Consider the following 12,268-nt stretch of genomic DNA (forward strand, 5'->3'; position numbering starts at 1 on the left):
GGTTTAACTTACAGGCTGAAACACACTTTTGTAATCAAGCAATACTTGCATACACTTTCACACTGTTACTTGCAGATTTTATTCCTTACTGACTACACTGCACTCTTTTGCTGACTGTCATACTTTTATATTTCTTTACAGTTACTGGTAGTGGATTACTGACCTGCCTGGTGGCGCAACCGCACCAGCCTATCGCCATAGGCTCTGCGGTTCGCAGAACGGACACCTGCAGCTGTAATATAAATGAAGTAATATTGGAATACACATCTCCATAATATCAGCTAGTTTAATTTCTTACATACATAATTAAATGTTACTTACTCAGTAGTGGGGCGTTGGGTGTTTGCCGGGCCTCCTGGATCCAAAGGTTCAGTTGGTCCTGCTTGCATCTCTTCAGGTCCGCATGGTGGTGACGGACCTGCTCACCAGTCCTTGGAATCCCTGTGGCACTGGTGAGATCATGAGCCAACCGGTCCCACGCCTCGGCCCCGTATGCTCCCCAGAGGACCTGGCCCTGCATGAGTTGGGCCTCATGATTATGGACTAGGAGCCAGACCATGTACCTGGACTCCTCAACACCCCACCTCTGTGCTCAAAAGCAACTACCCTCTCCTACTCCTGTCATTCTGCCTGCAGGTCAGTTCTACAATCGTTTATGTTGTGTATTCCCGCCTATGGGGCTTATATAGTCCGTTTTTCCCGCACATATCTGTGATTGGCCATTTTGGAATTGTATCAATTTCAGTAAACCTGCATTGTCATGCTCTAGTTTGTATTCATTCCTATATATTAGCTATTATTGCATTTAAAGGTACTGCTGTCATGGCTTAGTGGTTCTGTACCTTGACTATGGTGTATAGTATCCTGGGTTCGAACCTGGCCAATGCTTTTTATTTTTCATGACTGTCTAGACATGCTGATGGGTGTGTCTGTGTAAAGGCAGTTTTGATACGGCTTGCTCAACGTTGCCCGTCGGTTAGCTTGTTTGCGTGATGCGCAGCTCCGCGCAAACGGGGTACGCTACTTTAAGCCTCATTTGGCTATCGGCACACATATTACACTCAGCTCAGTTAGGGGCACATAGATTTAGTGTGTTAGACCACTGCTCAGCTACGGGCACTCATTTTGCACCAGTTAAACCACCGCTCATCTACGGGCAGATGCACTCACTCTGTTAAACTGTAGCTCAGCTATGAGCACATCTGGCATTATTTATTCTTTTGTTACCTCACATTTCTTCAATATAAATGGGCTATTTCATTACATTTTACATAAATTGTGGTTTTATGTGTACATATTTGTCAGGGACTTGTTTCCTGCTTATTTTGAAAAAAAAAATTGGTGTTGTGGGGGCTCGAACCATGAATGCCTGCTCTGCAGCCAACATCTCTACCGCTACGCTATTGCTTCCTGGCTTATTTTGCATATTTAGTTCTTATATGCTTTCCCACTGACTGCTAACTGTAGCTGCGCTTACGGCACGCCACATAAACGAAGCACTCATGGTTAAACATCTTTACAATTTAAAAAAAATATATAACGTGTTCATTTATATATTTTATGTTCATAGTCTGTGGGGGCATGTGTTGTGTTGTGTTTATTCACATTTCTGTGGACTCTGTTGTGGGTATTTACTTTGGGCACTTTTACACTTCTAGGGGCGTGTCCGCTTGCAGGGCTCGACCTATGGACACGCCCCCTAATGTCTTACACGGACCGTGTTAGACTTATGTGTGATTCAGCATGCTCTCATGAATATGCAAAGCATGCTGACATCACTCCATTTAACTGCAGCCTCCGTGTAAGAGTTATAACTCTTACACGGAGGATTCGTGAATCCTTGCCATTCTCTGATAACATTGAATGTTATTTTTATGTGTGTAAACTTGGAAGTGTAATTTAATGTTCTTTCTTCTTTAAATACAAGTAGGGTAAAATTCTGGTCAGGCTTTAAAAAAGTACTTCTATAAAACATTAATTCTAAAGTATCAAATACAAGTAAATATGAATTTCCCATTAAACATGGAATGAAAGTCATTCCTAATCCAACAGATAAAGATACATCTATTGGATTATCACTCATACCTTTAACCAACAATATTTACTGAGCTCCATATGTTAAATTTTATATGGAGAATTTTCTTAAAAGAGATATGAAATTCTATATTATTCTATTATTGTTCAATAGTAATTTATATATCAGGATAGAATGTTAGTAGTGTAAACAATTATCAAGTTGACTTAGAAAATATCCAGTATTTAGTTACCCTTAAGAGATCCCAAATATGTCAGATATGCCATTTTGGATAAAGTAAATGGGTACTTACGTATTATCGCAACCAGATTTTCGTGGTTGCGAAAATAGCATACTTCAAGTCAAAGAAGCCCATGCAACACTGTACAGTGTTATTGAAAGTCCTTATTGCTCAGTACAAACTGTGGATTACCTTCAGGAGGACCAGCAAATTATGTATGTGAACCGTTACTGTTGTAAGACCCCTAACGATATTTCATCATTCAGCGATGGCAGCTATTTGAATCAACCATGACCTCTGAAGTTCATGACAGCAGTTAGGCACATTGACCTTTCTGTTCAGATATTTCCAGCGTCCTTAATGAAACATTAAGGGGAATGTGTAACTGATGTAACAAGTACAGCAAATGAGCTGTTTTGAATGGGAATTGAAGATGTACAACACGTGAAATCTGACTTTGTAAACAGCACAACAAACGTCTCAAGCGTGGAGATTTTGCCATCACGTCTGCTTTTCCCGTTATCTGTCTAGGGTATTACACCTAAAAGGTGTGTTGGGGAGAAACAATTCAGGACATCAGGCAAAGTTAGAGTGGGAAGGGTGATTTAATATTAGCAGCACAGGAATGGTTATGTTTAAATTGATTTTTATTTCACAGTGAAGGTAGTTTTAAGAAGGGTTAGCAAGAACACTAGAAAAAGTTACTGTCGCTGTGGCTGTAAGCACCGTTAATGCACAAATGAGATAACTCCACACATGTTGCCAGTAAAGTGCACATAGCCACAGCAAAACACTAACTTTCTCCCTTGTTCTTGATAACCCTTCTTAAAACAACCTTTACTATGAAAGAAAAGACATTTCCTGACATTTTTACAACAATAACGGACAGCTTTTAATATCGAGAAGCAAGTGGTATTATCGCTAAAATCTGGTTGCGATAATACGTAAGTACCAGTAAATGCAACAGAGGAGCATACACTAAATAAGCCAACAATAAATAGATTATTACTAAAATAATTTGACTAAAATGACTCTACAGGAAACAATGAGTGATTACCAATGAAATATGAATTTACTGTAGGTGTACTGTCTTCCTTTATTTTCCCAATCCTCAGCTCACCAACTTCAACTTACACTTATGAAAAGACATGGCTTATCAGTGGTATCCTGACTCTGAGTAGAGGTGCCCTACATTCTATTGTGCAGTGCTTTTACATATTTATAGATTTACAAAGCAGAGTCTAAGAATGAACTATGATCACCCTGACAATTCCCATCCTGCATAGGGCACCTCCTACTTCTAGTATGAGTAATCACATCAGGTCTAGAATTAATGTGAAGGTACCTATATGGTAATCACGACATACCTCAGGTAAGTATTAATCAAATAGTATTTAGAGCATCTTAAAGAGTTCTTGAGGCAGTTAGAATACTCTTAAGCCTCTCCTTCCTTGACCAAAAGCAGAGATTTCCCTTCCCTTTCTTTCCCTTGTTTTACATCAGTACTAATAAAAGAACTTCAGCAAACATAGGTAAACAGAAATATCATTCAGTAGTCCATCTTGTACATGACTCGCAATCCATTAAACAAGTCAGTGACTAACATCACTTTAGTAAATATTATAAAAACAAATTAGAAATAATTTCCTAGCTCTTTATATTTTCTGATAAAGCAAAAAGTTAACAATAAGCTATTTTAACTAAAAGTATAAAGCATTTAAATTTTTCCTTGCATGTATACATTTCTACTTATACTGTAGTCTCAATAGTTGTCTTTGAAATCTGTTACAATACATCACTTCTTCAAATCATTCTTTTTTCAATTCAGGTTTTGTTTTGTCAAAACGGCAAAAACATTTCAAGGGCACAATTAATATTTAGACTGATGTTTCAAATAAATAGCTTGTCAGTTGCCAATTGAGTTTGTTTAGAATGTATGGTTAGTACAAATATAGCATGTTGCAAAAATAATATGTATTTTTTTATGTGCTGTAGAGCCTGTCATATGCAAGTAACATATATAATGTAGCATATATAGAGCAAATAGCTTATGGATTCAGGCTGTTAAAGTAAGTTACGCTTATTAATCATGCAGTTTCATTTAAATTCACAAGTAATTTGGGGACATTTCAGTTGAGTTTCCAGGAATGTGTAGTCCAATGTGAGTAACTGAGTCAACTTTTCGTCATAAACATATGTCACAATCCATTAAACTAAGCAGAGTCTAACATCTGTCTAATAATTATAAGGACAAAGAATAATAATTTCCTAGCTCTTCAAACTTTCTGATATCGCAAAATGTTGACGGTAAGCTATTTTAACTAGAAGATTAAAACATTTCAATACTTCCTTGCGAATATATATTTTTACTTTTACTGTACTGTCAAGAACTGTCTTTGAAATCTATGCATTACTTCACTTCTTTCAAGTCATTCATTTTACAGTTCAGATTATATTTTGTTAAAATGTCAATAGCATTTCAAGGGCACATTTAATATTTAAACTGATATTTTAAATGAATAGCTATCAGTTACCAAGTGAGTTTGTACAGAGTGTGAGGTAACTGCAAAGATAACATGTTGCAAAAAGTAATATGCATCTTTTCATATGCTCTAGAGACTGACGATTTCAAGTAACATATAAAATTAAATTTTTACAGTGCAGCCAGCTTGTGAAATCAGCATGTTAAACTGAGTAATACTTTTTAATCAAGCAGCTACATTTAAGTGCACGTGTAGTTTGGGAACATTTCAGTTGTGTTTCCAGGAATATGTAATCATATGAAGATAAATCATAAAATATTTACAAAAAGTCCTATTATATATTTATTTTACCTTGCTTAGGTTGTTTTTCATTTTAATAACTAAACAACATTACTTTTTCTTATTTGTTATCTGTGAGGCTAAATGCACTTTGCAGGTTCACAGTGTCCTTAGAAACTGTAGCAATTGTTTACTGTTGCTATGGCAACATAAATAGAATGTGAAGAAAGCTTCACTTCTCTTAACCAACAGTACATTTTCCCTCCTTTTTTATGTATTTGTTAATACTAAAAGGAAATAATTCAAAGGATATATGTACATGAATGGAACATTTCAGAGTTAATCACGAACATGTCCCCAATCCCAATAAGCATAACAGTGACCATCATTACTCTAATAAATATATTATTTTCCTTTTTTAGAGTTCATGTACTCATTTGTAAGAAATTCTAAATGTAATGTGTACTGAAATGTATAAAAACACAATGCAAGTCCAAATGAATCTTTATACTTGTGCCTGAATTTTACTGAAGTACCAATGCTTTTTATCAGACTTTATGCAAATTTAGTCCCACAGTACAACTGCCACCACTTAAATATAAGATAGCACATGATATAATAAGCCAGAGTGACATCTGAATAAGTAATTATAATACATGTTATATACAGCACTACAGCATATGGATATTTTTTTTCACTTCCATGACCATAAAGTTAAAATGTTCTTCTGTTCATGGAAGTGAAAATATATATCCATATGCTGTAGTGCTGTATATAACATGCATTATAATTACTTATTCAGATGTCACTCTGGCTTATTCTATCATGCGTTATCTTATATTTAAGTGGTGACAGTTGTACTGTTGGACTAAATTTGCATGAAGTCTGATAAAAAGCATTGGTACTTAGTAAAATTCAAGCACAAGTATAAAGATTCATTTGGACTTGTATTGTGTTTGTATACATTTCAGTACACATTACATTTAGAATTTCTTACAAATGAGTACATGAACTCTAAAAAAGGAATATAATATCAGTGTGAGGTTCAGCCTTTCACACCCTAATTAATGAAATGTGTACAGCCTATGTGCATGACAAAAAAAAATCACTTAGTTGATTTTTGCAAATTGTCCAGGCTGCTCTTTGCTACTAATATTTTTTTTCTGATACCATATTGTCACAGACAGTTACCAGTGTAAGTCTGTACTAAGCATTGAGAAATACTAGCCTGTGATTTGTGGCAGGATATTAGAGATTTACAAACTAGAAATGTGGAATTATGTGGAATGTTAGCTATTAGAATGAGGGACACTTAAGCAAATATAAAGAAACTGGGTCACACTTAGTCACATTTTCTGCAGTAATGTACTACTTCCTCTATATAATTCAAGACAAGGCTTTGCTCCAATAAAAAATTACATGTAGCTAAACTGGAATCCACCTATAATAAAGTTGCCAGATTTGCTGCTAATGAAACCTCTAAATCTCACCACTGTCTTTCTCTCAAAACCTTAAATTGGTTAGAATTCCCACACCAACTACTTCTCTCTCACTACTGATCATCCATCCTCTACAAGCCCTCCTTCTGCACTAATATCTACTCACTAGTCTCCCTCTATACCCCTCCCAGGACACTTAGAAGCTCTGACCAAAATCTACTAAAAATTTACAAGCCAAAATGATCCATTGGACAAAACCTCTACAGTTCCACTCCTTCCATCTCCTGGAACAAACTTCCCCTATATATTAGAAATATAAACCATTCACAAGAATTCAGAAATTCTCTCAAAGGATTCCTAATAATCTCCTGGACTTGCCATTGTAAACATCCTCCATAAGCCTCTTAACAGTATCCCCATCCAACCTGTCTTACATCCCCTGATTCTGCTAACACCCCTTTCACAACTTCACCACCTTAAAAACCCTCACTTCTCCTTCCTTTCCTCTGTCATCCTTTCTCTGTAAACTTCATTACCCCTCAGTACTTCTTATAAACCTCCCCTCATGTTTACTATTTCCCCTGAATACAACTTCTATATCATTAAATACATCTACTGAATCTGATGACCAACTATTTTATTATGCTCTGCACACTGCCAGAACAAATTTGCTTCTTTACTTACTATCTTTATGGTAGTTAAAAGGCTACTTCTGAACCAGGTGACAAATGGATTGTATTATACTCAGGATACTGCATGGACATACAAATTTGCTTCTAAATGAACTATCTGTTCTCCTGTTGTACATACGAATGTATCCTATAAATACTTTTATCAAATTGCATTTGACACAATCTGTGTATTCAGTTGTAAAAACTCCTCATCTGTCTAACCTTGTGATATAACTGTGGGTTTTTTTCTTATTAATGGGTTATGTGCTCCCTATATTTGTTAGTATGTTAAACGAATGTATATAATTGTGGAGCTTTTCTCCCCAGACCTCTGCTGAAAAAGGGTGCTAGCTCAGTCAGACTATCATGGTCAACAAATGTCAAATAAATAACTTAGTGTAGCCACAATCTAAGGCAGAAATTCCTATGCATTATTACATTTTATATAACACAGTATCTTTGTGCCAAAATGAAAAAAATCTCAGTTTATACTAGTAATGAAAGTATATATTAAAATGAATACAAAAAACATCAGGCATTTGACAGTTTAACAAGATATTCTAATCTTATTTTACTGAAGTATTTCCATTTTGTAGTGCAAATTTATTTCATGTAATGGCTTATATTAATTTCCCTCAACATACTACCAAGGATGTTGAGTATAGGATAAATCAACAAATACATCAGTCAACAATTGAAAAGAATGATTATATAGTCACGTACATTTATACAGACATACCCATGCATTCACACACAAACATACATGCATATAAACTTACACACACACACACACACACACACACACACACACACACACACACACACACACACACACACACACACACACACACATAAATATTGTCTGTCCTTCCTTTCTCTCTCTCTCTTCCTTTCCACTCCGGCCTGTAGCGTTATATATTTCTTGACTGATGAATGGCTAAGAATGAATATTTTTAAGGTCCATGGACCATATACCACTGAAAGTTCCAATATGTTATGTTCAGTGATGGCCCAAAGCTCTGTGTTTTTGTTACTTTTGTTCAGATTACTTGCAGTGTTTTTATGTTATTCAGCACTGTAATTGATGTTGTTATTATGACATGTGGTAACAGATGATCATTAATGTTAATCTGTATGCATTCATACATTACTTTTACAAAATATTTTTCTCCTCTAATAAGATCAATTTACATAACAGTTACTGGGCAGTTATTAGCAAAGATTGAGCAGCAATCATTATAAATGTAGGTCACCAGTGAAGCATTCTAAGAATTCCCTAAGAACGGTATGCATGCAGTTCAGCTTTCCCAGCTGACCCACTAATTGTACTGCATAAAAAAACAGATGTAAATAATTGATATAATTTATCACATTTCATATGAAATATTCAGGTTTCACTAAGAGTGTTGTCTACTTATACTTGGAAGCTTTAATTATGTTTGATTCAGTAGGTACAATAAAGAGTGACTGTTTTCTAAAATCTGAAGAAATGCAACAGTGAAGACCCTAGTGAAGGCATACAAAAGGACTGTGAAAAGAGATGTTCCTATCTAAAATTATGACAGACATACATATACATTAGAGTTGGAGGTTTGTATAATGGGTAAGGTGTTTACCTCACAGACACAAGGTACAGGGTTTGATTCTCACCTTTAGAAGGGAAATTGGCCAGGCCTAAAATGGCCCACAAAGTCAGCTAGCCTAGTACTTACCTGTAAATGTACATTGTGTATTAAAATGAATACAAAAAACATCAGGCATTTGACAGTTTAACAAGATATTCTAATCTTATTTTACTGAAGTATTTCCATTTTGTAGTGCAAATTTATTTCATGTAATGGCTTATATTAATTTCCCTCAACATACTACCAAGGAGTATATTTAGACACAACATGTAATATTATAGCTCCTGGCCATTTCTAGAAACTGCTTAGAAGATGCCAGAATGAATAAAGAAGATGTCTCCATAAAAAGAAAAGTAATGCTAAAGAAAGACTATTAAAACTAAGTAACCTCCTTGGAATTAACTACCTTGATCTTCATGGTGCTTGGGGCTAATGCTGTGATTTCTTTCTGCATTCGGTCTGCAATGCCTGGATACATGGTTGATCCGCCAGACAGCACATTGTTTGCATATAGATCTTTACGAATGTCGATATCACATTTCATTATGCTGTTGTAGGTGGCTTCATGAATACCTGCAGATTCCATACCTGTTTGAAATTAGTGATATGCAATTTTTCAGTATATGTTTTAAATAATCTCCAAACTAAACATATGGTAACTGTAACATTCTGATGCATATAACTACAAGCATTCTCCTTAAAGTTTAAAGATTTAAAATACTTACATGTGAATATGAAATTGCCAGGCTGTGTTAGAATTCAGTGACACAGCTTACTGATATTTTGAAAAGAAGTGTAATTGTATGGGGTGATGTATCCATAAGTTTCACACATTGTAGATTAATTGTCGCTTAAATCTTCATTTATGTGAGATAGCAGGATGACTGTTGCCTAATGCAAATCCAGAAATACTGATCAGCAAGTCTGCTCATCCCCAGTGCTAAAATGTCAATATTTCTGGATTCGCTGTGGAAGGTTGGGCACTGGGCTGGCAACTCGACACTGTAAAGCTCCACTGCCAATCATGAGCGGACAGATGATCTGCTGTGGTGACCCCTAACTGGGAAAAAGCCAAAAGAAGAAGAAGAATTAAAAAGTTGTGTCATCAAAAGGTGGCCATGCTGCAGGTGGGCACACTCTCATTTTCAGTAACAGCATTACAAGGCTCTATTCAAAAGGCAGTGTAGCAGTCGTTTAGCACACATACATTTTTTGCAACCTGCAGGGATTGCAGTGACAATTTAGAGAAGGAAGGAGCTACCATTTCACGAGTACTGAAGCACCAGATTCTCAAAGAGGAGAATCACTCCTCTTACTGCTGCAGGTTTTGTCAAGAATTCCTGCTAGTGCTTAATAATGGTTCAGAGGGTCCCTATTAAATTGCTGAACATTTCAAAGTTCGAATGTCATATGGTCGACACCATATGATCGGACTTTGAAAAGTTTGAAGATGAAAGACAATAGCTCTGTATGGGCAGAATGGGAAAATTTCCCTTTTCTGCACTGTAGTGCGGTCTCAGAGTTATTTACGTAGGGTGGGTGTGGGGGTGCAGGGAGGGCTTGCCCCCCTGCTCAGAGCGTTAAGGTAAGTTTTTTTTTTTTACTTTTTTATTCTATATTCGAGGTTTCAAGTTTCGCCCATATGTTATTGAACATATGAGGTTCAAAATTTTGAAGCATCGAATATATAATATAGGCCCAGTTCGGACACTTGGACATGGTGTACTTATGTCCTACTTCTTGATCTTAAGCATCTGCAGATAACCATAACCAGGACTTCAGCTTGGCTTTCCCCAGCTTCCATGCTATTGCCTCACAACTACTAATGTCTAACCTCCCTAATGTCTGTGCTTTATATCCTAAACATGGCATTAAAAGATGTGCAGCATTACTACAACTTATTTATGCTTATTGCACTATAAGACTTTAATCGTATACCTAGCCTGCTTTTCCAATACACACACATGTCTTTTTTGCTTGCTTGCATGTACCCTTTTAAATTTTATTTGTCTGAAGAAAGGATTTTTGAAGTCCTTGTGCTGGACACAATGTTGTTTCCTTTAAAAATTCATTTTTACACCCTGGTTGCATAGTGTATACTTGCCTACATCCATGATCCCAAAATTTTGTTTAGAACAGTTTTAGCACGATAGACGAATCTATAAAACTCACTTATGCAACAGTATGTCTAAGATCAGTATGACTACATAGCAGAAAAAGAATAATATTTAAGTCCCAGCTCTTATGAAGCAGCTAAATTATTTCTTCTGCTTGCTACACCAAAACTTTTTTCTTTAACTGAGTGTACAGAAAACCAATAGCTCCCTTTACTCACAAGTATCCTGGCCTGTAATGGCTGATAAATAAAATAGTAATGCAAAACACAATTATAGATAAAATAAAAGGCTATGGCAAAGAACAATTCTAGATGTTAGTATATTTCTTGAGAATAAATAGCAAGACTGCAGGACATCTTTACTTTTGCAATGGCAAACACGACCAAGCACATATTTTTTTCTGTCATTTGGTAGTAACATTTAAAGAGCAAAATTGATCCATCCATCCAAGCATAACCTCTTTTTCCTATCTTGCACGTGGGTTCAGGATATCACTGCAACAGTGACAACCATCTATACCCAAGGTTTACACCACCAGGTGAGTAGCCCTTCCACTGTAGTACTTCCACACTGCACACCTGCATGCACACTCACACCTATGGCAAATTTTGAGTGTCCAGTCCACCTACTGCATGTCTTTGGAATGTGGGAGGAAATCGGAGCACCTGGAAGAAACCCACACAAAGACAGGGAGGGCATGCGGACTCCACATAGAAGGGACTCCAGCCAAGAATCAAACCAGGAAACTCTTGCTGTGAGGCGACAACAGTATCCACTGTGCCACTGTGCTGCCCCTTAAAGAGCAAAATACGCCTGCATAAATTAACAATATGCAGAGGTTTATAACACCTTATACTATCAATCATATTATCAAAAATCTGGCTGCTGTGGTTTTAGAAGAAAATGATGAGTGGCATGGAGCAGAGGAAGAACTAAACCAAAGATTTCCATTTTTATAAGACACTGAAATCAGTCAATATATACATTTTAGTAAACGGGCGTGGCATAGAATTTCTCTGCTTTTTAGATATCGGCAGTTGTTTATAATACCTGAAGCTATTTCAAGCAATTGGGCAGTGGAAAATGGGCAGCACAATGGAGCAACAGTTAACATTATTGTTGAAAGTCACTTGGTTCTCTGGTTTGGTTCCTGCTTTGAATATTTTCTTTGCAGAGACAGTCTTTTTGTTCACCAGTGTTTAAGCCAGAATCTCTGGTTTACTCCCACATCCCAAAGACATGCCTGCAGGCAAATTTAGGATTCATCAAACTGCCCCCAGTTAGTTACATATGCAGAGTGCATTTATTTGTATGTGCACCATGTAATAAACTGACCTCCCATCCAGCATTGTTTCCCTGTCTTACCTGCCCTGCTTTCGGGGACAGACTTCAGTTATTA

The 12,268-nt window shown here is 36.4% G+C and overlaps 1 protein-coding gene across 3 annotated transcripts in view; it reads right to left on the reverse strand.

The window, feature by feature from the left end:
• Positions 1-12,268, reverse strand: part of LOC122811089 (actin, aortic smooth muscle-like) — a 534,944-nt gene that overhangs the window by 231,800 nt on the left and 290,876 nt on the right. For all 3 annotated transcript variants that reach the window (XM_044082666.1, XM_044082668.1, XM_044082667.1), the window contains exon 8: positions 9,159-9,340. In XM_044082666.1, coding sequence (XP_043938601.1) covers positions 9,159-9,340 — 182 coding nt within the window. The remainder of the gene's footprint in view (positions 1-9,158; positions 9,341-12,268) is intronic.

Source organism: Protopterus annectens, chromosome 9.part0, assembly GCF_019279795.1.
Source record: "Protopterus annectens isolate FY-2018-M chromosome 9.part0, PAN1.0, whole genome shotgun sequence".
Lineage (NCBI taxonomy): Eukaryota > Metazoa > Chordata > Ceratodontiformes > Protopteridae > Protopterus > Protopterus annectens.